Below are 27,483 nucleotides of genomic sequence, written 5' to 3'. Positions count from 1 at the left end.
GACGGCCAAAATCGCACAGTGTGTACAGGGCATAACGGATGGGACAGATGTGATGGATGTGACGAATGTGACGGATGTAACAGACGTGACGAATGTAACAAATGTAACGGACGTGACGGACGTGACGGATGTGACGAATGTAACCGATGTGACGGATGTGACGAACGTAACAAATGTAACCGATGTGACGGATGTGACGAATGTGACGAATGTAACGAATGTAACAAATGTAACGGACGTGACGGACGTGACGGATGTGACGGATGTGACGGATGTAACGGATGTGACGGATGTGACGAATGTGACGAATGTAACGAATGTAACAAATGTAACGGACGTGACGGACGTGACGGATGTGACGGATGTAACGGATGTAACGGATGTGACGGATGTGACGAATGTAACAAATGTAACGGACGTGACGGACGTGACGGACGTGACGGATGTGACGAATGTGACGAATGTGACGGATGTGACGAATGTAACAAATGTGACGGATGTGACGAATGTAACAAATGTAACCGATGTGACGGATGTGACGAATGTGACGAATGTAACGAATGTAACAAATGTAACGGACGTGACGGACGTGACGGATGTGACGGATGTAACGGATGTGCACTCACTCCACCATAAGGAACGTGCTAACCGCTTCACCAAGCGGTTGTCGACCTCTTGGCGAAGCGGTTAGCATCGCCGCCTGCCGTGACTGTAGCCGATGTCGTATCTGTTCCTCTGCGCCGTGTTTCTCTCCGCGTCGTGTTTTCCTCCGTGCCGTGTTTCTCTCTGCGTTGTGTTTCTCACGGCCCCCAATTTTCAAAATAAAACACATTCGGAACAGCGGCCCCTCGGAAGGAATTTTCGGACTGGCAGACCGTCGGACTGGCAGACCGTCGGAATGGCGGTCTGTCGGAATGGGGGTCGCCACCCGCTCCAATCACATGAGGCGTACCCCAGGGTTCCATCTTAGGCCCCATCCTATTCACCCTACACCTGCTCCCTTTAGGCTCCATTCTCCAAAAGCACAATATCTCATATCTTTGCTACGCTGATGATACACAGTTATATCTTCCACTCGAACCAGGTCATGGCAACAACTCCACCTTGGAGTCCATTCTTGACTGCCTCCAAGACGTCAAACTATGGTTGGTAAATAACTATCTCCAATTAAATGATGGGAAGACAGAAGTGGTCTTCTTTGGCCCCCCCAAACTCCTCCAAAGGTATAATAAATCACTTAGGTCTTCATACCCATGCCAGAAATCTTGGGGTGATCTTCGATCAAGATTTAAAATTTGATAAACAAATAAACTTTGTGGTGAAAAGTTGTTTTGTCCAATTAGGAAACATTGCCATACTGAAATCAATTCTCTCCCTCTCTGACCTTAAAACAGTTACCAGCGCCTTGATTACCTCTAGGCTGGATTACTGCAACTCACTTTATTTAGGTATCAGCCAGACATCTCTATCCCGCTTACAGTTGGTTCAGAATTCTGCTGCCAGATTGCTAACAGGAACTAGGAGGCAAGAACACATAACACCCACACTAGCATCCCTTCATCGGCTCCCCGTCAAGTACAGCACAGAGTTTAAAGTTCTTTTATTTGTTTTTCAAGCACTACATGGCCTGGCCCCCCAATACATTAGTGACCTACTCTCCCCCGGTTCCAACCCAAGGACTCTTAGATGGTCTGTGTGTGTCTTTTTCATCCTGGCTGTCCCAGCCACGGCTACTTGGTACAGCACTTTGGTCAACTTTGGTTGTTTTTGAATGTGCTTTATGGATAAATTGATTTGATTTGATTTGATTCTCTCACCTCGCTTCTCTGACGCGTCGGCGCTCACGGCTGTGATTGGTCCTCTGCCCTGAACACGGCTGTGATTGGTCCCTGAACACGGCTGTGATTGGTCCCTGAACACGGCTGTGATTGGTCCTCTGCCCTGAACACGGCTGTGATTGGTCCTCTGCCCTGAACACGGCTGTGATTGGTCCCTGAACACGGCTGTGATTGGTCCTCTGCCCTGAACATGATGAACAGGTTGAGCTCACTTCCTGTTCAGGAGACAATAGGTGCGTTCGAGATGAGCCAGGCGTGCGCAGAATCGATCGCCGGTGACCAGCGCACAATGCAGCCGGTTAGATTTGTGTCCGACTTGATCCCGACTTGCTCTGACGTCATGCATGCGCCTGCAACGATAACCTCACCAGATCAAGGCGGCCGCAGTTTTTAGAGCCAGGCGCCGCAGTTGCTCTCCACCGACTGCAACCGCCTGCCGCCTCAGGGCATGATGGGAAACGCACCGGATCATGAGCTGTTTGGCTCTTAGTTAGGACTGCAAACACTACGTGTTGTTGTATAATGCTGGATTATATGAATCTCATGTTGTAGGCCTATACTGCTTAAAAAACTGAGTCAAACTTATATCCTGAGAAATATATTGGTTATTTATTGGACAATTGCAGTACTGCATAAGAAATATATACTTTGGTGACTTCCTGTTTGTATTGACGGCGGCTGGAAACTGTCCGACTTGACTGCAGCTTTCTGTCACCGCCCCCTGCTGCTGCCGCCTGCTCTCGCCGACCGTCCAGACGAGGCGCAGTTCATCTCGAACGAGCCTGTTCACATGGTGTAAACATGGTGTAAACATGGTGTAAACATGGTGTAAACATGTAAACACGGTGTAAACATGGTGTAAACATGGTGTAAACATGTAAACATGGTGTAAACATGTAAACATGGTGTAAACATGGTGTAAACATGTAAACACGGTGTAAACATGGTGTAAACATGTAAACATGGTGTAAACATGTAAACACGGTGTAAACATGGTGTAAACATGGTGTAAACATGTAAACATGGTGTAAACATGTAAACACGGTGTAAACATGGTGTAAACATGGTGTAAACATGTAAACATGGTGTAAACATGTAAACACGGTGTAAACATCACAGGGGTTTGGTGTTTTGGGGTTAGGGGGTTAGGGTTAACCCTAACCAAGGTAACCCTCTGATTGGAGCTCAGTCTGTGACATCACAGGAAGATGAATAAAGTCAACAACATCTGATCTATAGAAGATCGTTTATTAATAAACATTCATCCTGTAAAACAACAAGGTGTGTGTGTGTGTGTGTGTGTGTGTGTGTGTGTGTGTGTGTGTGACACCTTCTCATTGTTTGTTTGAATATTCACAGCAGAAAAACTCATTCATTTTAACTTCCATCATGTCGTCCCCATGGCAACACACACACACACACGCACACACACGCACACGCACATGCACACGCACATGCACACACACACACACACACACGCTGTGTGCTGAGGTCGAACCCTGAAGACTGAAGTCTCTTCTTTCTGCTCTGGGTTTATAATATGTTTTTATTATTATGGGCTGTTTGAGGTATTTCCCTGGTTGGAGCTGTTCCAGTTTATGTCCAGCAGAGGGCGACGTAGCGCCACGCTATATATATATATATATATATATATATATATATATATATATATATATATATATGACGTCTTGGGTGAAAATATGTCTCCATTTTTTCTGACTATTTTTTTTATACTTTTTTCTCAAATTTGATATTTTGAACCTTATTTGAATTGAATTGAAAGTCTTTATTGTCCACTGCCGTGGAAATTCATCTTTGCATCATAAAATATGATTACAATGGTTAAAATAACCATTTTCATGAACTAAAATGAACACAAAGTTCTCTTTTTAGTTGTGATTATATTTAATAGTCGGCTATTTGACAGATGATCAATACTTCTTTCTATGTCAGGACTCAACTGCTCTGCAGTCTCCACGGCAGCAGATGCTGATTCCACCTCCTGGACATCTGTTGAGTGCCAACATCTTCCTTCACCAGCAGATCGACCGTCTGGAGTTCTAGCTGCGTTCACATGAATCCGGCTGGCGGCCAACGCTGCTGGACGGAGCGGTAACAACAAACACACGGTCCAACGGGACGGCACGACGGCAAAACAATACACGCGCATCACTATGTTGCTACGGCGATGTCGCCATACTCATACTCATTCATTCCCAAGATGTTTGTGTGTCCCTTATTTGTGTTTGCATGAAAAAGAGACGAAAACAGCAGCAATATGTCAATATAATCCACCGTCGTCAATATCGGCCATGTTTCACTCGTTGCCTGGCAACCACGTCACATTTCACTCGTTGCCAGGCAACCACGTCACAGTGAGGATACCGTCAAAAGTTAAAATATGTCAACTTTGGACGGTATTCTTCGCCGGCTCCTCCAAGTTTTACAGTCCGGTTTGCCGTCTGCCGTCTCCATGGCAACGCAGCAGCAGTGTTGTGATTGGCTGCGGCTGAATGATAAACAACAATAACCATGAACAGGTGTAAACAATGACAACAACAGGTTTTTCAGCTTGAACTTTAATGACATCAGACACATCACATGACCACGGTCGGACCAATGAAGTAGAAGTTATGAAGTCTGTTTAGTGTTGAACGTCAGATGTGAAGCTTGTTGTCATGGTGACGAGGTCGTTACGACGCCTCATCACTGACCCGGAGCCAGAGGTCAGAGGTCATGTGATAATGTTGTTGAGGTCATGTGACCGTCGTGTCGTGTCAGGATTAGAAACTTGTTTATTTTCTTAAATAATGAAAACACAGTTGAAGAATCCTATTGGCCGTCAGATCCAGTGTGAAAGCGACTTCAGTCTGCAGCTCGGTGTGAAGTGAAGAATCAATAGAGCTGAAAGCTACAAACCAACTTCATCCAAAACAAACATGAAAGAAACAAGAAGAAGAAATACATTAGACTGAACCAGCTCTGATTGGCTGTTGACTGGTCCATGCTAAGCTCCTATTGGGCAGTAGGGAGAGCGGGGTAAGTAGTGCCAATTTTTACTTAAATTGCCTTTAAAATAAGGGGATTATATTAATGTCCCCAACTAAAATATGTACATATAGTTTAGGATGTTGTGCATCCCTGGGAACAATCACTGTTTCAGAAATATAGCTTTAGAAAAAAAAGTGGTTTTGTGGCACAACTTGCCCCCGGTGCGGGGTAAGTTGTGCCATTAGACAGAATAAATTGTGCCATTGATAATTGAAGTAAAACAGATCATTTTAATCTGATGATAATGCGATATAAAAGCAAGACATTCAATACAAAATTAAAGCCAGAAGCGGCGATGATCGGGCCCTCACGTGTCCCCATGCAGTCACGGAGGCCTGAGGCACGCTGGGGGCTGTGGCGCAAAGAAACGCCATGTTTTGATCATCCACCAGGTGGTGCTTCGAGCACAACCAGACTGGGCAGGTGTGTTCAGGGGCGGTCCCTCATCACACATGTTAAGTTTCAAGCAAATCCGTGCCCACTGCCATGTTTCTCCTATACACAGACAGCACTGCCACTGGCACAACTTAACCCAGGCCCTTTGGCACAAATTACCCCAAGCCCAGCATTTTGAGAAAAAAGGATTCCCCAGCTGTTTTGAGCTGGCATCATGCTAACTGTATAGACTCATGGTGTAGCTTAATAAAGCACTAAAACATATGTGAACTGTTTTCAAAGTTATCTATAATTGTAATAATATAATAAATGTGCTTCCCTCTCAAGCCATGTGTCTCCCTTCTTGATAGGATGAGTGAAATGGATGCCCCTTCAAAAATATGTGGTCACATGACCAACTTCTTCTATGGTTTTCTAGATAACAGGGGTGGAACTACTTGCCCCATGGCACAAATTACCCCACTCTCCCCTACGCACTGAATCCACCAATCAGTGAGGACGTTGAGCTGTGTCACCCATTGTGTTAGATCAACCGTCACACGTTCAGACGCTGCTCTGTGATTGGCTGCAGTAGAAGAAGCAGCTACAACGGTTAGCATGCTAGCTTCAGCAGAGGACTTCAAGGAAACAAATGCTATTACTACGGTAGCTCTCTGCGATCAGAGTAGTAGTAATAGTACGGTAGTAATAGCAGTAGTAATAGTAGTGGTAGTAGTTAGGTAGTAAAGTAGCTGAAAGCACAAATATTCAAAGTACACATACCAAAAAAGTGCTTGAGTAAACAATGGCGTGTGAACAATGTGTTTGATTCAAAAGTTTGAATAAAGATTTTAGTGATTTGAATGACGAGTGGCGGAGTGAGTTCTGGCTGCTCCGACGTCTGAAGCTCGTCGACACGTTGAAACACCGGAGCAGCCGGAGCGTCGGAGCGTCGGCGGTCCGGACTAATTACTGCGTTACAACAACATGACGTCAGAGCCGAGGACGCGGCGGCGTCGCCATGGAGACGCTCCGAGGAGTTCACGGTGCCGACGAGGAGGAAGAGGAGGAAACTGTAAACGTCATCACACGATTGACTCCCTCAGGTTCTCATCTCGCAGGAAGTCGGGGGCGCCGAGCGGCGGAGCGGCGTGGAGCAGGAAGTCGCTCTGAAGCTCCACCCGGGCCGGAGGAGACTGAAGCTCCACCCGGGCCGGCGGCGGCGAGTCCGGAGCGTCTCCGTACAGCTGGCTGATGCGTTTGAAGAGGAGTCCTTCTGTCTCTGGCGACAGCTCGTTGTCTCGCCGTCCGTCCGTCTTCTCGCGGTATTTGTAGGACGCCAGTTTGACCGTCCGGCGCAGCAGGTGTTTCCTGAAGGAGCGCTGGATCACCGCCGCCGCCACCTCCTCCTGCTTCCTGCGCAGAGTGCTGCTGATTGGTTCATACGACACCTAGAGACAGAAGCATCGTCAGGACGACGAGCCTGAAGGAAGCTGACGGTCTACAGAGTTTATACATATATAGACTTTATACGTATATAGAGTTTATAGGCATATAGAGTTTATACGTATGTAGACTTTATGCGTAGTACAGGTCAAAAGTTTGGACACACTCGATGCATTTCCTTTATTTTCATGACTATTTACATTGTAGATTCTCACTGAAATTCCACTAATGAACCTGACAAGGCAACACCACCTGTGAAGTGAAAACCATGTTCAGGTCAGGTTCACCTCTTGAAGCTCATCAAGAGAAGCCAAGAGTGTGCAAAGCAGTAATCAGAGCAAAGGGGGGCTACTCTGAAGAAACTAGAACTGGTGGGGGCAGAGATAGAGAAGGAGGAGGAAGAAGGAGAGGAAGAAGAAAAGAAGGAAGAGAAGACAAAGAAGAAAAGACATGTTTTCAGTTATTTCACACTTTTTTGTTAATTCCACATGTGTTCATTCATAGTTTTGGTGCCTTCAGTGAGAATAAAGGAAACACATTGAATGAGAAGGTGTGTCCAAACTTTTGGCCTGTACTGTATATAGAGTTTAGTTTATACGTATATAGAGTTTATACGTATATAGAGTTTATACGTATATACTACAGAGTGAACTGGTTTTACAAGTTCACAAGGTTCAGTGTTTGACCAAACATCAGTTCAGATTATTTCATGTTCAAACTGAACATGAATAAATTCAACTGTGATAGAAACAAACCTTTGAGGGGTTGTTGGCCATAAACTTCTCCTCCATGCTCGCTTTAAGAGTGTCCATCGCTCCTGAGTCACCCAACACCTGCACACATACAATACAATACAATATAACACAATATGATACAATACAATATAATACAATATGATACAATACAATATAATATAAAATAACCCGACCTGTGCAGTGAGAGCCAGCAGGATGTCCAGACAGTGGATCTTGTCTCCGGGAACCAGAGGCAGATCCATCTGGATCAGTTTGATGGTGTTGGGCTTCGGGATCTTCAGAGGATCCTGAAGCGTGTCGCAGAAGTCTGAGAGTTTACTGTGGAGAACAAGAGGAGCAGAAGGCAAGGCAAGGCAATTTTATTTGTATAGCCCGTTTTTACAAACAGTTTGTCTCAAAGGGCTTTACATGGCATCATAACAACATCCTCTGTCCTTAGACCCTCACATCCACTGAGGAAAAACTCCATGGAAAACCCTTTTAACTCATTGAGTGCCAACTCAATCCCAATCTGGGATTGATTGCAGCTGATTGATTGCAGCTGTGATGTGAGGACAGGCTCGACAGCCACGGCGTCTACCCTCCTGCCAAAACTTTAAGAACTACTGTTTTATGGGCACTTTATTCATCTTATACTTATGTTCAGTTTGTCTCTTAACAAGCTGGTTGATCTAGAAGACAGATCACGCAGAGAGAACCTGTTACTTTTCAACCTAAAAGAAGGTTTGGAGAAGGACAGCGCTCTCGCCTTCCTGATGGAGAAGATCCCGACGTGGTTCATTCACCTGGCAGCTTCCCCCCCGGAGTTGATGAGATGCCACCGCCTCGGGCGGCCGCCTGGACCCCGGTCTGACGGAAGACAACCCGGCCCCCGACCGGTGATAATGAAGTTCCTCCGCTACACTGACAGGGACCGAGTCTTGAATGCAGCCAGGGAAAGTCCTCCTACTGTGGGTGGCCTTCGGCTGAAGTTTGCACCTGACTACAGCGAAGCCACTGCAGCACGACGCAAGCCCTGCTACAAGCTGATGCATGAGGCCCGTGTACAGGGCTACAAGGCGTTTCTACTATACCCCGCTATCATAAAGCTCACTAAGGGAAATGAAATCCACACTTTCACTGATTTGAAAGAAGCCGCTGGTTTCATCTCACCCTCTCCACCACCACCAGTGACCTGAGCATCCGGCACAGGTATACCCTGAGGCTCACCTCAACTGCTGAGAAGGTAAGACTGTTTACAAGATATGTGGCTGCAAGTTAAAACACTGCTTCAACTCCGTTTGATCTGAGTTTGCATATGGGGAACGCAACTTGAACACTTGAACTCTGAATATTGGAAACGTCGCTTGAAACTGTATGGCCTATGGCAAATCGATCATGGTAGAATAATCTGAGCCCCCCCCCCCCCCCCTTTTTTCTATTTTTTATTTTTTATTTTTTATTCCCTCCTAAGGCTCTATTGACTTTTTGTTTTGTTTTGTTTTGTTTTTTTTGTCAGTATTGCCCGTATTTTTTTCCATATTTTTTTCCATATCCTTTTTTTTTTTTTTTTTCTTTTTTCATTTATCCAAGACTCCTGACTCTATTGACATTATAGCCCGTATCTTCCTATTCAATGGAGGAGGGCCGACGCGATCTGGCTGTCGCTCCTTTTGTTTTCTCTCGCTTCCTCTCTTTTGTTTTGTTCTTGTTTTGTTACGCTCACTCCTGTCTTGGGCACAGGACGCTATGTTGTCTGTTTGTTTCTGTTTTGTTTGTTTGTTTACTTATCTGGATGTCTGTATGTATGGAACCCCAGTAAAATCAGTTAGCCATCATTTACATGGGTCGTGATGAGTTCATGGTTGAAGGGGAGGATGTGAAGCTATGCATAAATCCAGCTGCTCATATAGAACTACAGCCCTTTAACAGATATGGTTAGCATGAATGGAGATGATGAAGATGCTCAATACTGTATTGATAACACTACTAATATTAGGGGAGAGCGGGGTAAGTAGTGCCAATTTTTACTTAAACTGCCTTTAAAGCAAAGGGATTATAATAATGCCCCCAACTAATATATGTACATATAGTTTAGGATGTTGTGCATCCCTGGGAACAATCACTTTGAATCTTAAATCAACTGTTTCAGAAATATAGCTTTAGAAAAAAAAAAAAAATTCTGGCACAACTTGCCCCTGGTGCGGGGTAAGTTATGCCATTAGAGAAAATACACTGGGGTAAATTGTGCCATTGATAATTGAAGTAAAACAGATCATTTTAATCTCACAAATGATAATGCTATATAAAAGCAAGACATTCAATACAAAATTAAAGCCAGAAGCGGCGATGATCGGGTCCTCGCGTGTCCCCATGTAGTCGTGGAGGCCTGAGCCACGCTGGGGGCTGTGGCGCAAAGAAACGCCATGTTTTGTTCATCCACCAGGCTACGAGCACAACCAAACTGGGCAGGTGTGTTCAGGGGCGGTCCCTCATCACACATGTTAAGTTTCAAGCAAATCAGTGCCACTGCCATGTTTCTCCTATACACAGACAGCACTGCCACTGGCACAACTTAACCCAGGCCCTTTGGCACCAATTACCCCAAGCCCAGCATTTTGAGAAAAAAGGATTCCCCAGCTGTTTTGAGCTGGCATCATGCTAACTGTATAGACTCATGGTGTAGCTTAATAAAGCACTAAAACATGTGTGAACTGTTTTCAAAGTTATCTATAATTGTTCAAACATGGCAATCAAAAAACCTTGATCATAGAAATTTTACTTTGGAGGGCAAAAACTTGTTTTTTGAACATAAATGTGCTTTCCTCTCAAGCCATGTGTCTCCCTTCTTGATAGGATGAGTGAAATGGATGCCCCTTCAAAAATATGTGGTCACATGACCAACTTCTTCTATGGTTTTCTAGATAACAGGGGTGGAACTACTTGCCCCATGGCACAAATTACCCCACTCTCCCCTATTTGTGAAAAATATGACCCTGATCATCTTCAAGGATTAAGTGCCCGTAATAACTTTTCTGTGATGCATTTCAACATCAGAAGCCTGTCTAAAAATCATGATAAGCTTGTCACATTTCTGTCTACTGTCAGGTGCACTTTTGATGTTATTGCTTGCAGCGAAACCTGGTTAAATGAAAAGTCACACACTGACACTCTTAACTTGGAGGGCTATAAATTCTATCATAAAAACAGACCAGGGAGAACAGGAGGAGGTGTATGCATGTATGTAAATTCCAGACTCCAGGCAAATGTTTGTGATAATCTGGTATTGGATGATGAATACTCCGATTCTCTCTTCATCAGTATAAACACTGATAAAGGTGATGCTCTTCTAATCGGAGTTATCTACCGTCCACCCGACTCAAATCCAACCAATTTTATGCACAAGCTAGAGGAAACTCTGTATACAGTAAACCAGAATAATAATAAATGCCTATTCCTTGGAGATTTCAACATAGACATTTTTTTTTTCGTTCCCATGCGTTGAGTGCCCAAAACGAGATTTCTCGTTTTTTGCTTTTTTTTTTAAGTTATGAAACTAGACATTTTAACACACCTTATGTGTAAATTTGGGGACTCTACGACGAGCAGAACTGAAATAGATGACGATCAAAAACTCATGACAGCTCATGATCTGGAAGTTTTCATCATAACTCGGCTTTTGCAAACGGAGTTCTGCATGTGGATGCAGCAGCTGCTCTGCTCTCACCCCCGCTCTGCTCTCACCCCCGAGGCTGCAGCAGCTCGGAGCCTTAACAGGAAGCTCTCAGCCGACTGTCCCGCCCGGTCTTCATCTGGAGCAACACCGTGTCCTCCCCAAGGTCCTGCCACCGTAAAATGTGATGATCGCTCGGTCAAAGCAGACCGGCACCACCGACCCGTACCACAGAAGGACCACGACCACCGGCGGGACCGGTGTTCGCGAGCCGCTGTGGCCCAGAGACCATCACGTTCCGTGGCGAGAGGCTGTGACACGGCACGGTGCGTCTGTGTTATTGTTGTTCAGTGCCCCCCCCCCCCGCCCCGGATGGTGGTTTTGTGAATAGAACAACAATTGTTGTATATATTTATCTTACACGAGCCCTTTGATCCAGAAATGCGAGTGTCAGAAGAGCGACAGGCACAAACAGAGCACCTTTCATAAAAGACGCTCTATCTCCTTTTCTAGAAAAAAAGGAGGGATTTTGGTGAAACCCAGCCATGTTTAGCTTGACTTTTCTCAGGAACGGAGGCACGTAGAAACAAACGGTTTGTGGTAAGCATAAAGTTAAACCTTTCAAATGAGCCACAGTATGTGTTGGTGGCAATAATATAGAATACACTGTGGCTCTACAAAAATCATCAAAAATGGTCTAAATTGCCGGTACACTTGACTAAAACTTGACTAAAACTTTGGAAAGGAGCGTGGCACTCAATGAGTTAACAGGGAAAACCAGGAGAAACCTCAGGGTGAGCAACAGAGGACGGATCCCTCACCCAGGATGGGCAGACGTGCAATAGATGTTGTTACAGACAAGACAGTTTACAGTTTATGACACAGAATGTGCGAAATATGGAAATGTTAGAAGTCTGAGAGTTTGCTGTGGAGAACAAGAGGAGCGGTTAGAGTCGGGATCGGGGTGAATAGGAACTCAGTGTGCGGTTCTCACCTGTACTGGATGAACTGGGAGGCGTCTGGGTCGAACTTCTCCCAGGTTTCGTAGAACATCTCGAAGTCGTCCTCGCACAGCGGATCGCTGCTCTCCTCCGTGGCCACGTTGAAGTTCTCCAGGATGATGGCGATGTACATGTTGACCACCACCAGGAAGGACATGATGATGTAGGTGGTGAAGAAGACGATGCCCACGGCCGGGCTGCCGCAGTTCCCTCGGACCGGCGAGCCGGGGTTCTCCGCGTTGGGGTCGCAGTCCGGCGGCGTGTTCATGATGGGATTGAGGAGCCCGTCCCACCCGGCCGACGTGGTGATCATGAACAGGCAGATCATGCTGTTTCCAAAGTTCTCAAAGTTAAAGATGTCGTCGATCATGGCCTCCTTCTTCACGTAGGCGAAGTTCGACATTCCAAAGATGGAGAAGATGAACATGATGAGGAAGAGGAGCAGGCCGATGTTGAAGAGGGCAGGAAGTGACATCATCAGTGCAAACAGCAGCGTCCGGATCCCCTTGGCTCCCCGAATGAGACGAAGGACTCGGCCGATACGAGCCAATCGGATCACACGAAAGAGCGTGGGTGAGACAAAATACTTCTCAATGATGTCAGCAAGGAGGAGTCCTGAAGGGAGAGAGAGAAATACGTCATACACTTGTACACAATCATGAGTCATTTATAAACAAAAGACACATGAACAACACTCGGCCTGTTTGTCTTTTTCCAAAACATTGCATTGATCTTTTGGCGTGAAGAAGACACATATAGAAATATATCATTGTTCTATAAAACTTTTTAAACCTCCTCCCAATCTACTCAGCTGCTCAAATGATGCCAAACTGTTGTCTATGAACAGATCATTAAAATGAACAATCCCTTTTCTGTGCCACTCTTGAAAGACTGAATCCTGACAGGATGGTTTGAAAAGGAAACTTGATGCAATGGGGCTTAGCAGAGAAAAGCTATGAAAACCAAAATACTTCCTGAACTGGTCCCAGATTTTTAGAGAATGTTCGACCACTGGGTTTCTGATTGATCTGAGATAGGGAAGTGGAAGTGAGCATCCAGGAAGTGCAAGAACTGACAAATTATCGTTTGTAACTCATCGTACATAAGAACTGGTTAAATAAAGGTTAAATAAACAGAGACTTCGTTTTAGGTTTTGTTGTCAGTACCCTCGTTACAAATTAATCACGGAATAAAGGGTCGTCAACAAAAAGTATTCTTCAAAGTTTCTGTTGAAAAAATGAACACTGCTTCAAACGACATCATGCTATGAATCAGATGTCAATGTGACTGTACTACTACTACTAGTTAGATACTTGGGGTAAACCAAAATTGCGTACTTACTATGAAATAAAACAGGTATTTGGCCCAGAAAACTATGTTTTGTATAATTTGTCAAAAGAGAAAAGATCCCTGTGTGCTCAATTGAGAGCTGGTATTCTTGGTCTTCACATCAAGACAGGCAGATACGTCGGCACAGCAGAAGACGATAGGATTTGTAATTTATGCGACATCCAAGAGGTGGAGAATGAAATTCATTTTGTGTTCTATTGTCCTTTCTATGACTCTATAAGACAAAAATGTTCAGTAAAGTAGATCCAAATAACAAATTTGTGTGGTTAGACGATGCTGAGAAGCTAAAACTTCTTTTTCATTTGAATATTTTTGCATTTTCTTTATTTCTTGAAAAGGCTTGGGCAATGAGACGAAGAGCGATATATAGTTGAGTACTGAAAGTAACTTTAAATAGTTTATTTATGTCACACCTGTGTGGAAGGTAACACCAACAGGAAGGACTGTCTAGTTTTTGTTTTTTGTATTTGTTATTGTGTCTTGTAATCTCGTATGGGATGGACCACAGTGGTGGCATGACACGAAAATAAAATATTCATTCATTCATTCATTCATTCATTCATTCACTACTACTACTACTATACTACTACTATAGAGAAGAACCTTGACTCTGCCTGGATAGGCCCCTCCCAGCTCCTCAACCTCAAACTAGAAGATGGCGTACTCGATGCCGATTGGCCGACTCACCTGTAATGGACAGGATGACGACTACGAAGTCGAAGATGTTCCAGCCAATAGCGAAGTAGTGTTGGCGGAGTGCGATGATCTTCAGAGAGCACTCGGTGGTGAAGACGACGATGAAGACCAGGTTGACCCAGTACAGGATCTCCTCCACCTCCTTGCTCTGCTCGTCCGTCTCCACCATCATGGTCACCATGTTGAGGCAGATCAACACCATGATGAAGATGTCAAAGAACTGCGTAGTCACCAGGTCGAAGACCAGACCCTGGAACCGGTTCTGCAAAGGAGTGACAGAGATTAAAGTTGAACTGTAACAACGTCCTCAGACCGACTGAATGAGTGGACGACCAGACTGAACAGTCGACAGGAAGAAGATGAACTCACTACAGGTCGGGGAACCGGTTTCTGAGGTTTCTTGGAGCCCAGCTTCTTCATGGCGTTGTAATATTTCTTCTGCTCCTCTGTCATGAAAATATCTGTCCCCCCCATGTAAAGACAAGAGAAAAACTCAGTTAAATGACAGAGAAAACGGTTCTTCTTCTTCATCATCATCATCATCATCATCATCATCATCATCATCATCATCATTTCATGTGCTGTCAGTGAGTAGAAACGTATCTTGGATTTCTGCTGGTTGAAGTTGTCGATGATGACGCCGATGAAGAGGTTCAGGGTGAAGAAGGAGCCAAAGATGATGAAGACGACAAAGTACAGGTACATGTAGAGGTTGTCTTCATACACAGGCTGGTCCTCCACCTGCACAACACACAACATGTTCAGCAGAGACCGGTTGGACCAACGTTAGACACAACAAAGGCAAGGCAAGGCAAGGCAATTTTATTTGTATAGCCCGTTTTTACAAACAGTTTGTCTCAAAGGGCTTTACATCCCATCATAACAACATCCTCTGTCCTTAGACCCTCACATCCACTGAGGAAAAACTCCATGGAAAACCCTTTAACAGGGAAAAATTGGAGAAACCTCAGGGTGAGCAACAGAGGAGGGATCCCTCACCCAGGACGGACAGACGTGCAATAGATGTTGTTACAGACAAGAAAACAGTTTACAGTTTGTCACAGAATGTGGGAAACATGGAAATGTTAGCAGGAGTTGATGAAGGCAGTCTCTGGTGAGGGGAGGGGGCAGGGAGAGCCGGTCAGCTCGATGGGAGGACTGGGTGGCAGACTCATCCATGGGAAGGGAGGGGAGGCCGGTCTAGCAGCAGGGGAAAGGGTGGGAGGGGGGGGGGGGCAATGCAGGCTGCGGCTGGTGCAGAGAGATGGAGCTCCGGTGGATCTGCAGAAACACAGAGAGAGAGAGAGACACCAAGGCCAAACTACAAACTGCTCTCAGTCAGTCCTGACCTCTCTGGAGTCCACTGCAGCGTACATGATGTCCATCCAGCCTTTAAACGTGGCCTGAAAGACAAACGTAAAGAGTCAAGTTGCAGGTGGAACCTAAACTTCATGTCCATGTGTTGTCAGATGTGGACTGACCACTTGGAGCAGCGACAGGTAGCCCATCCCCACGTTGTCGTAGTTGACCTTCACGTTCTTCCAGCGGATCTCAGTGAAGTTGTTGTTGATCAGACTGAGACACTCGGTCTTGTTGTTGACGTCCTCGGGGAGAAACATCTCCTCCGACGTCTCGTTGAAACAGTAATAAAACTTCCCTGCAAACAGGTTGACCCCCATGATGCTGAAGATGAGCCAGAAAATGAGACAGACCAGCAGCACGTTGAAGATGGACGGGATCGCTCCCACCAGAGCGTTCACCACCACCTGCACACAAGCACACCGAAGCTTCACATCGCTGAACTGAACTGTCTGTCTGTCTGTCTGTCTGTCTGTCTGTCTGTCTGTCTGTCTGTCTGTCTGTCTGTCTGCCTGCCTGTCTGTCTGTCTAACCACCTGTCTGTCTGTCTGTCTGTCTCACCCTCATGCCCTCGAAGCGGGACAGGGCCCTCAGGGGCCTCAGAGCTCTCAGTGTCCTCAGAGACTTGATGGCTCCCAGCTCCGAGTATCCCAGGATGTTTGCAGTCAGAGACACCAGAGACACCTGCAACAGAGACACACGGAGCCGTGATGTCATCATGTCCTCGGTGACCACGGTGACCACGGCGACCGCCTGAAGGCCAAGTGTCAGAAACACATGAAGTCTATTGGTGTGTCTCAAATCGCACACTTCTCTTAGTACACTACTTTACAGTGTACTGTAAAGTAGTGTACTGCCTTGTGCAGTGCACTAATTTGGACAGGTTAGTACCGTCTCAAATCAAACACTACCGCTGCGCACTTACCGGAAATGACTCCACAGCTTATTCTTCTATTTTTTAAATTCTGATTGCAACCATAGCAACCGGCCGTTGTAACCCTATCGCCGACACTTGACAGCGCTTTTTGCCGATCAAAACGAGCTATTAAGTTGTGTTTTATTGTGTTAGTGTTGTTGTTGTGCTGTTATGAGTGTTTTTAAAAGACATTTACGCCGGTGTCAGCTCCGTCGCTGCTCAAAGCAACCGCTGCCGTTTGAAAAGTAGTGACGTGTTTCCGCTACGTCACTAAGATGGCGGCCGTTAAGTGTGGAAAGTGTCCCTCGATCCACACTCAATTTTCTGGCCGTTTGAGTGCGGCAATTCAGTGCGCATAGCGCACTACATTTTCGCACACTGCTCACTGCTCTGTACTCAAAATGTTAAGTGTAAGTGCAGAAGTGCGCGATTTGGGACACACCATATGATGTCATCAATAACGGACATGATTGACTGTGACTTACGTCGACAATGAGGAAGTCCAGCCAGCACCAGGCGTTGGTGAAGTAGGTCTTGTATCCGTAGGCGACCCACTTGAGCAGCATCTCCACCACGAACACGTAGGTGAAGACCTGGTCGGCGTACTCCAAGACCGTCTTGATGACGCGCCGCTGCTCTAGGTAGATGTCCTCGAACGCCTGTTCACAACCATCACAACCAGTTCACAACCATCACAACCAGTTCAAAACCATCACAACCACTTCACAACCATCACAACCAGTTCACAACCAGTTCACAACCATCACAACCAGTTCACAACCAGTTCACAACCATCACAACCAGTTCACAACCATCACAACCAGTTCACGACTAGTTCACAACCATCACAACCAGTTCACAACCATCACAACCAGTTCACAACCATCACAACCAGTTCACAACCATCACAACCAGTTCACAACCATCACAACCAGTTCACGACTAGTTCACAACCATCACAACCAGTTCACAACCATCACAACCAGTTCACAACCATCACAACCAGTTCACGACTAGTTCACAACCATCACAACCAATTCACAACCATCACAACCATCACAACCATCACAACCATCACAACCAGTTCACAACCATCACAACCAGTTCACAACCAGTTCACAACCATCACAACCAGTTCACAACCATCACAACCAGTTCACAACCATCACAACCAGTTCACGACTAGTTCACAACCATCACAACCAGTTCACAACCATCACAACCATCACAACCATCACAACCATCACAACCACTTCACAACCATCACAACCAGTTCACAACCAGTTCACAACCATCACAACCAGTTCACAACCATCACAACCAGTTCACGACTAGTTCACAACCATCACAACCAGTTCACAACCATCACAACCAGTTCACAACCAGTTCACAACCATCACAACCAGTTCACAACCAGTTCACAACCATCACAACCAGTTCACAATCAGTTCACAGCTAGTTCACAACCAGTTCACAACCATCACAACCAGTTCACAACCATCACAACCAGTTCACAACCAGTTCACAACCAGCCAACGTTAGCACCTGCACAGGCATCACCCACCACCCAAGGACCACCTTCTTCCATCTGCGCAGTATCACTAAGATTAGGAATATCCTCTCCCAGAGTGATGCTGAGAAACTAGTACATGCATTTATCACTTCTAGGCTAGACTACTGCAACTCTCTCCTGTCAGGATGTCCGAAAAACTCTCTAAAGAGTCTCCAGCTGGTCCAGAATGCCACAGCAAGGGTTTTGACAGGAGTTAGGAAGAGAGAGCACATCTCTCCCACTTAAGCTTCTCTCCACTGGCTTCCTGTAGGATTCAGAATAGACTTCAAAATCCTCCTGTTGACTTATAAGGCTCTTAATGATAAAGCTCCAACCTATCTGAAAGAACTAATCATTTCTTACTGTCCTACCAGAGCACTCCGCTCCCAGAACGCAGGTCTGTTAGTGACTCCCAGTATCTCTAAAAACAGACTGGGAGGTAGAGCCTTCAGTTACCGGGCTCCTTTACTGTGGAACCAGCTCTCTCCATGGGTCAAAGAGGCAGACACTCTAACTACATTTAAGTCTAGACTGAAGACCTTCCTTTATGACAGGGCTTTTAGTTAGGGCTGGTTCAGGTAGCTCTGAACCATTTTATAGCTACGCTGCTATCCACCACTTTCTGGAGAATGACGCTGGGTGTCGCCATGACACTCCATTCCACCGTTACTGTATTGTTGATAGCATAGACTGGTTGATAGACATCGGCCTGATGACTTTATTTATAATCATCACCTCATTTTAATGAGAACAATACGGACAAGGTTTTAGCTTTATGTCACATTTTCACATCACTATATCACCGTTTCGACTACTCTGATGTTTATGAAGTCTATAAAACGAATTGTTGAACAAACATTTTAGATTAGCTGGGCTAACCGTTAGCTGTTAGTCGTTAGCAGTGTCAATAAACAATAACTCAATAAACGGCCCATGAAAAAAGCGGATATCCTAGTTCCAACATGACTGAGCCAGCTAACTGGAGTAGTTTCATGTCGTGTCCGACAATGGGAGGGTTTTAACAGCTGACGTCCTGGTGTTAGCTTAGCTGCTGCTGTTAGCTGTCAGCAGCAGCTAAGCTAACAACTACGATAAACATGACTAATTACAAAAACGTGCACACAGAAATAGTAATGTTTGTTCAATAATTCGTTTTATAGACTTAACAAACATCAGATTTAGTCAAAACGGTTTTGGCAGCCCGGAGCCCCCACATGTGGTACCTACACTGGTGGCTAACGCTACCAGTTAGCCGCTCACTAGAATGCTACTAAAACCCACTTCCGTTGTGGTGTGACGCAATGGATCATGGGAAAATAAAGTGGTGGATAGGCTTAGACTGCTGGGGGACACATCTGGTTACACAGAGCTCTCTCCTTTCTCCTCCTCTCCTCTCCCCAACCCTCGCCTCCTCTCCTCTCCTCTCCACTCCCCTCCTCTCCTCTCCTCTCTTCTCCTCTCCTCTCCTCTCCTTTCTATGGAGGGTCTAAGGACAGAGGATGTTGTTATGATGGGATGTAAAGCCCTTTGAGACAAACTGGTGGTAAAAACGGGCTATAAAAATAAAATTGCCTTGCCTCACCCTCACCCCTCACCCTCAGTTAGTATGGCTGCTCTGTCCATCTGTGATGTCTGTTCACTCTTAACTTGACTCACTTAACCAGCATCTGTGTGCCTGTGTTACTAAATGTAGTTTATTTGTTGCCATGGTGACAGCTCTCAGCAAACGAGAGTAAAACAACTCGTTAGCTGCAGCGGCCAGAGACTCAACCTGTGACCTTGTGTTGTGTGACACCGTCATCACCATTCATCTTTTATTATCAAATATCATCTCACCTTTGTAACAGGACCATGTTAGTAGTCGGAATGCAGGCCGTGTTTGTAGTCCAGTGTTAGCCATGTTTGTAGTCCATTGTTAGCCGTATTTGTAGTCCATTGTTAGCCACGTCAGCCATGTTGCCCCAGTATGGTTAGAATGCACATCACACACATCCCTGAACCAATGAGATCTGACCTGCTCATGACCAAAGAGATCAAGCAGCAATGAAAACACAAACACAGACCCACACACTCTGCTCGTGTCTGGTCAATAACAGGGTGTTTACCAGCGCTCCGCTGCTCAGCAGGATCATGAAGATGATGAAGGTCTCAAAGTAGTTGTGTTCCACGATGAAGAAACATGTTCTCCTGACGTTGAACCAGATCTTCCCTCGGCCCTTAGACGTGTCTATGTTCAGACGTGGGCAGCGCCGGTAACAGTCTGAAAACAAGGATTCACTGTTTCACTGTTTCACTGTGTGTGTGTGTGTGTGTGTGTGTGTGTGTGTGTGTGGGCTACAGATGTAAACTTCTAGTCTTTATATTTGGTAGTCTGGGGCATGCGCATAGTTGGTTGTGAGGGGCCTTCAGATGGCCGGCCTCTCTAAAAGAAGAGCTAAACAGTTGGCCAGGTACTGCTCAGTCTCAGTTATTATTGGTAGCCGCTCAATCTGGAGGAGACGTTGTTTTTTGTATCCTTGAATGTCTGTTTTCTATCTGACCTGTAGGTCATTTTGTATGTAACTGTGTTCAACTGCCCAGGCGTTTTGTGTCTGACCGTCTTCCATTGTCAACTGCACTGGCAGAGTTTATGTCCCTTGTGCAAGAACCCTTGTACTTCTTTATATGTGGGCATAAATAAATATTTAAAATGTGTGTGTGTGTGTGTGTGTGTGTGTGTGTGTGTGTGTGTGTGTGTGTACTTACTATCTGTACAGCAGTCCTCAGGTGTGTTGGAGTCCTGATCTTCATCATCCTCTTCCTCCTGGACCTCAGGAAGTCTCTGCACTGTGCTGCAGGCTGAAGACTCGTCACCCTGAACAAACACAACTTCAGATATGAGCACGTTATCATCCAACTGAGGAACAGAGTAGAATAGATATTAGTTGTTTACTTGGGAGAGCTTTTCTTTCTCATCGTCCTCATGACCCTCATGACCCTCATCACCCTCTTCATCCTCTTCATCGTTTTCAGGTATCTCAGACTCAGACTCAGACTCAGACTCAGACTCAGATTCGGACTCGGCGGTGGCGATGGGCACCTTCAGCGAGGTGATATTGTGGTAGTTGCTGGTCAGGTTGTCGTTGCTGCAGCAGAGGGCATTGACCTCCGACTCTGGCTGGTCTGAGGCTACAAAGGTCAAATACAAAACCTCCTTTGTGGCCTTGTCATCGTCGTTGCCATTGGCTGCTGTGAAGACAGGAAGATTTGAATGAACAGTTGATCAGAACGCAAAGAGTACAAAACATAGAAACAATGAAGTCTTTTGTGGTTCCACTTCTGATCCTACCAATTTGGTCTGGGTCAATGTGGTTCTTTCCCAATACGGTCCAAATCTGTTCCAGGATTTTGGCCTTGGCCCAGGCCACGCCCATGTTGATCCGGTTTATGGCGATCTGCAAGTTGTTTTCACCTTCTTCTTCTGGAGCTGCAAGATTATCACCGCTGAATGAGCTCAGCAGCAAGGCCAGGAAGAGGTTCAGGACCTGCAACAAGAACCGGGAGAGAAAGAGACCTGAGATCAGACAACAAACAGGTTTAGGGCCTTAGGCAAGGGACTGTGAAGAAAGACTCACCACAAGGTTTCCAATGACCAGGACCATCATGAAGACAATCAGACACATCGTCTGACCGGAAACCTCCATGCAGTCCCACATGGTCTCAATCCACTCTCCACACAGGATCCTGAAGATGATGAGGAAGGCATGGAAGAAGTCGTACATGTGCCAGCGAGGAAGCTCGCAGTCTTGTGCAATGCGACAGACGCAGTCTTTGTAGTTCTTCCCAAACAGCTGCATCCCGACGACGGCAAAAATGAAGACGATGATGGCGAGAACCAGAGTCAGGTTCCCCAGAGCCCCGATCGAGTTCCCAATGATTTTAATCAGCATGTTGAGGGTCGGCCAGGACTTGGCCAACTTAAAGACTCGCATCTGGATTCAAGGAACAGGTGACGGGACAGAGAGACAGATGAGGAGATGAGTGCTTTTTAATTTCCCCTCGGGGATAAATAAAGTCTTTTGAATTGAATTTAATTTAATTGAATTGAGGAGGCAGGTACACAGGAAACCATGGCAACACACTGACCAGTCGGAATGAGCGCAGCACCGACAGGCCCTGAACGTTGGCCAGTCCCAACTCCACCAGACTCATGGTCACGATGATGCTGTCAAAGATGTTCCAGCCCACCTGTAACCATGGAAACAGATCAGAATAGCTGCTGGTTGTCATTACTGAGCTGGAAGGAAACAGGAAGACTGACCTGGAAATAGTAATATGGGTCCATGGCCAGAAGTTTGAACACCATCTCTGCCGTGAAGATCCCTGTGAAGACCTGCAGAGGGGTCAGAGATCAGCAGAGGAAGGTCAGCACAGAGTAAAGACATGTCGACTCCACTGGTCCTAGTGTGTCAAGAGAAATGGAGAACTGGTCGTCATGGAGAAGCAGCGGTCCTGAAGCTGTAAAGAAACACGGTTTAGATTTGCCCAGTCTCCGGGAAGACTCACCAGGTTTCCAACACTCAACAACTCCTCAAACTCTGCCGTCATTGGATAGTGCTCCATCGCCATGAAGACAGTGTTGAGCACAATGCAGATGGTGATGCCAAGGTCGACGAATGGATCCATGATGATGGTGTAGAGCCACGGTTTGATCCTCTTCCAGCAGCCGCAGCAGTTCCACTTCAGGAAGATGTTAGCGAAGACGTACCAGCATGGAGGACACACCCTCTGATCGTCCTCTAAGCGACACAGAGACACACATCACCACTCCTGATAACATTTCCATATTTCTCACATTCTTTGTCATAAACTATGAACTGTTTTCTTGTCTGTAACAACATCTCTGTCCTGTCTGTCCGTCCTGGGTGAGGGATCCCTCCTCTGTTGCTCACCCTGAGCTTTCTCCTGGTTTTCCCTGTTAAAAGGGTTTTCCATGGAGTTTTTCCTCAGTGGATGTGAGGGTCTAAGGACAGAGGATGTTGTTATGATGGGATGTAAAGCCCTTTGAGACAAACTGGTGGTAAAAACGGGCTATACTAATAAAATTGCCTTGCCTTGCGTACCACCAACCGTCTGAGGAGTGTGTTTGATCACTGAGAACTGACCACAGGATCTTGTCACAGAGACTTGAACGTGACCACACTAATCTGGTATGAGTCCAGCTACGGTCTCCTACCATCCCGTCAGAGGAATCTTTCTCTAAGAGCAGGATGAGAGGTGGAGCCTTTAACAACTAGTCTGGTTTCACTCTATATTTAGTATCACAGAGAAGACTTTGACAACTTTTGCCCTCTGTGTAATAAATAAAAGCCTCAGTCTGTAAAGAGCCTTCAGATAATGTAGATTATGATTTGGGTCTTTTCAAATAAAACTGAATTTACTTAAACTGTGTGTGTGTGTGTGTGTGTGTGTGTGTGTGTGTGTGTGTGTGTGTGTGTGTGTGTGTGTGTGTGTGTGTGTGTGTGTGTGTGTGTGTATACCTTCCATAGCAGTATGCTCTTGCTCAGGTTCCTGTCCGTCCTCAGGTGAGTGTGTTGAGTCTTGATTCTGGGCGAGAGCTGCCACCTGACGATGACACAGATCCAGTTTGTCAATGAAAGTCAATGTTAATATCAGTGTTTTAATGAACTAAAGTAAAAACTCTACGTTCCTAACCCTAACCATTCAAATTAGCTGTAATTGTGTGTGTGAGTGTGTGAGACCTCCTCGTCCCTCTTCTTCAGGGCCTCCAGGATCTCTGCGTACTCCTCCTCCTTCTGTTTGGCCTCGGCGAACGCGGCGTCGTTCTGGTCGGCGTATGCCATGGCAACCACAGCGAGGATGAGGTTGATGAGGTAGAAGGAGCCGAGGAAGATGACGACCACGAAGAAGATCATGTAGGTTTTACCTGCAGCTCGCAGCGTCTGCAGAGAGACAGACACGTTTCACTGTGATGTGTCTGCTCTGTATGTATGTCACATAATACATACATTTATATACATATATACATATAAAGTATATGACTCGTTCTTCAGCACGACCATGATGGGAGATTCTATTTCTTGGTTAGTAATGAAGGGATGTTCAGTACTTTTCACAGTGCATTGTGGGAAACCGGACCGTTAACGAGGTACTGACCAGCTGGAACAGGTTTTCCCAGAAGTCCTGCGTCATGAGTCGGAACAGAGAGAGGAACGCCCAGCCGAACGAGTCGTAGCTGGTGTAGCCGTAGTTGGGATTCCTCCCCGCCTTCAGACAGACATAACCCTCAGGACAGACCCTGAACACATCACCATGGCAATCATCACCATCATCACCATCACTATCACCATCACCATCATCACTATCATCATCACCATCACCATCACCATCATCACTATCATCATCACCATCACCATCACCATCACCATCATCACCATCATCACCATCACCATCACCATCACCATCATCACTATCATCATCACCATCACCATCACCATCACCATCATCACCATCATCACCATCACCATCACCATCATCACCATCACCATCACCATCACCATCATCACTATCATCATCACTATCACCATCACCATCACCATCATCACTATCATCATCACCATCACCATCACCATAGACCAGAGGGGCATCTTTATGCAAATGAGAATGACTGATGCATCCTGGGTAATTTAGGGGCAGCATTGTAAAGTTCAGCCTAACTGTCTTGACAAACTAAGTAACAAAAAGTTGTCTATTAACAGGCTGTTTCCAGACAACACTGAGCCAAAACCTCCCGGTGATTCCACCAAATACGTGTAGATGTCTGGGTCAGACATTTCTGGCCACTGTGGGAGGCTAAAGGAGCATACCGTAGATTCATTCAGACATTTCTGGCCACTGTGTGGAGTCATTGATCACTGTGGGAGGCTAAAGGAGCATACCGTAGATTCATTCAGACATTTCTGGCCACTGTGTGGAGTCATTTATCACTGTGGGAGGCTAAAGGAGCATACCGCTAGATTCATTCATTGTAGTTTTTCAAGATAGTGTGAACGGTGGGTTTCAAAGAGGGTGTCAAAATAATTATGAGACATAGTGCAACAAAAGAAACACAAAATAAAACATTCAAACTGATTGTTAGTTAGTCTACGCTCCATCAAAACACAAAAAACCACTGAGTGCAATTTAAAAATGCTGGGTGCTGCCCCTAAATTACCCAGGATGCATCAGTCATTCTCATTTGCGTAAAAATGCCGCTCTGGTCTATCATCATCATCACCATCACCATCACCATCACCATCATAGATATAGAAACGTAGATGTAGTTCCTTACTGCCGAACAGCGCCACCATGTGTCTGCTGGCTGCCATGTTGCGTAGGACTGAAGTTCTAAAGGACTGATGTTCTAAACGTTGTAACCATGGTAACCCCAGATTCTGATTAAATCTACTCATAGGCGTCATTTACGCCGGGGACGTCAAGAACGATTTGGTCCCTGCACCAACTTAACTAACTACATTATCCTAGAAGCAGCGGAAACAGCTTCCTACAGCCGGAGCCAAGTCGCAACAAATGTATGTCAAATGTTTATCTTGAATTTTCACACAATATTGATTTTCTCTCTTTTAATTGTTTTATGTTGTTATTTCATTCTGTAAATTAAATTTATGTTGAATGTTTGTCTTTTGGAGGACCACTTGACAAGCCCTTAGGGGGTTTTTTTTGGTTTCTCCAGCACATTTGCTTTATCTACTGTATACTTTGTATGTCTCTTGTCGTTGTCGTTCCATTTTTTAATATGCTGTTTTATACATCTTGTATGTGCTGAATAAAAATACAAATACAAATACAAATGTAGCTTCAAATAAGTCGTTATAGTATATATATATAGTATAGTCGTTCACTTCTCAGACTCTTCCTGTCGTCTCCCGCTTCGGACAAAGAGGGAATTTCAAGACGCTCCGGGGGAAGGAGGAGGTCGACTGAATGATAAGAGCAGCCAACAGATATATGCTTCATGTTTGTTAACAAAATCAACATCTAATCTGTCAAGTTAGTGTCTGTTTGGAGCTGCAGCTGACAGATGTGCAGCTGCAGTGACAGATGAGCAGCTGCAGTGACAGATGAGCAGCAGCTGACAGAGTCAACCTGCATCTGGTGCATCCGCTGTTTCTCTCGCGCTTTGCTCACTCGCTCACTCTCGATGCGCATATGAATTAATATTATATGAAAAATAAAAAGGAAAAGACACAGAGGTGATCCCACGCTGCCGATTCTCTAACGTTCTCTAATAACGTCGTCCTGTGGGAACAACTGACAACAGCTCAGGAGGCTGCTGTCGTTTTACCGGTTCAACCGCCTCAGCTGCTCTGGTCGTCATGGCGACACGGCAACATGGCGGCTCCGCTGACGTACCGCCAGATAGAGAACGCTGCATCTATGTTTATTTTTTTATTTATTTATTTTTTTTAAAGTATATTTTTTGGGCTTTTATGCCTTTATAGATAGTACAGTTGAGACATGACAGGAAATGGGGAGGCAGAGAGAGGGGGGACGAGACGCAGCAAATGGCGCCCGACACGGGACTCGAACCGGGGCCGACCGCAGCGAGGACTGTGCCTCTATACATGGGGCGCCCGCTCTAACCACTACGCCACGCGACGCCCCCTATGTTTCTATATGTATGATCTACATCATCACCATCACCACCATCATCATCATCACCACCATCACCATGGCTACCACCATCACCATGGCTACCACCATCACCATGGCTACCACCATCACCATGCGGTCGTACCCGGCATCGGAGCTGTTTCCACACAGCAGAGCGTCGAGTTGACCAGGAATGTGGTAATAGTTTTCTGTCGGAGAGAGAGAGACGTTGGTTCACTTGTTCATCTCGATGATGTCACTGATGACGTCACTGATGACGTCACCGATGACAGATTCAACTCGTACCTGGATTGTTGATGTAACTGTGGTAATCAAAGTCACTGCTTCGTGTGTCGTTGCCGTAGGTGTTGTTGCCATAGGTGTCGTTGCCATAGGTGTCGTTGCCAGGGTAACTGATGTCAGGCGTGTGGTTGCTAAGCAGCGGCGGCATCAGGACGCATTTCTGTCTCAGATTTCCCATGAAGAGCTGCAGACCAATCAGGGCAAAGACGCTGAGGCAGAACACGGTCAGGATCATCACGTCGGCCAACTTCTTCACCGACTGGATGAGAGCGCCGACGATCGTCTTCAGACCTGGGGGGGGGGGGGGGGCAGATGTTGAAATTTATTTATTTGGATAAAACCCCTTGAGATGTATCATCTCGTTTTCGAGGGGGTCCAAACATATAGACAAACATAGATTCAACAGACAAACATGTTCTAAACAATATAGAAAAACAAACAGACAAGTAAACAAACAAAACAAACAAACCAAAAGACAAAAACAATAGTACAAACAAGGACAAACCACAGTTATTGTAACTACATTGGGACAAAACA

At 45.7% G+C, this 27,483-nt stretch overlaps 2 protein-coding genes across 4 annotated transcripts in view; both read right to left on the bottom strand.

The window, feature by feature from the left end:
- Window positions 1–25,909, bottom strand: part of cdc27 (cell division cycle 27) — a 127,365-nt gene extending 101,456 nt beyond the window's left edge. Inside the window, exon 1 of the mRNA XM_085783270.1 lies at window positions 25,902–25,909. The gene's annotated coding sequence lies outside the window, so the exon portion shown is untranslated. The remainder of the gene's footprint in view (window positions 1–25,901) is intronic.
- On the bottom strand, window positions 6,335–27,248 carry scn4ab (sodium channel, voltage-gated, type IV, alpha, b). 3 transcript variants are annotated; one of them, XM_085783266.1, is made up of 24 exons: window positions 26,950–27,248; window positions 26,789–26,852; window positions 24,148–24,289; window positions 23,733–23,933; window positions 23,511–23,595; window positions 22,537–22,769; window positions 22,292–22,363; window positions 22,117–22,218; window positions 21,606–21,962; window positions 21,320–21,515; window positions 20,924–21,219; window positions 20,737–20,845; window positions 20,097–20,251; window positions 16,925–17,098; window positions 16,085–16,207; window positions 15,646–15,930; window positions 15,514–15,567; window positions 14,768–14,905; window positions 14,534–14,638; window positions 14,156–14,426; window positions 12,112–12,733; window positions 7,639–7,783; window positions 7,466–7,543; window positions 6,335–6,715 (listed from the first exon to the last, which is right to left on the bottom strand). In XM_085783266.1, the coding sequence occupies exons 1-24, from the start codon at window positions 27,179–27,181 to the stop codon at window positions 6,350–6,352; spliced, it is 4,605 nt and encodes a 1,534-aa protein (XP_085639392.1). In that variant the 5' UTR covers window positions 27,182–27,248; the 3' UTR covers window positions 6,335–6,349. The 3 variants fall into 3 exon arrangements, with proteins under 3 accessions (XP_085639392.1, XP_085639393.1, XP_085639394.1); XM_085783267.1 differs by having other exon boundaries at window positions 20,924–21,216; XM_085783268.1 differs by lacking the exon at window positions 26,950–27,248 and having other exon boundaries at window positions 24,148–24,258; window positions 26,789–26,840.
- Between the last annotated feature and the right edge of the window lie 235 nt (window positions 27,249–27,483).

The sequence above is a fragment of the Trachurus japonicus genome, chromosome 8 (genome assembly GCF_045865225.1).
Source record: "Trachurus japonicus isolate A0001 chromosome 8, Traja_1.0".
Classification (NCBI taxonomy): domain Eukaryota; kingdom Metazoa; phylum Chordata; class Actinopteri; order Carangiformes; family Carangidae; genus Trachurus; species Trachurus japonicus.
This window is presented reverse-complemented; position numbering and strand designations above follow the sequence as displayed.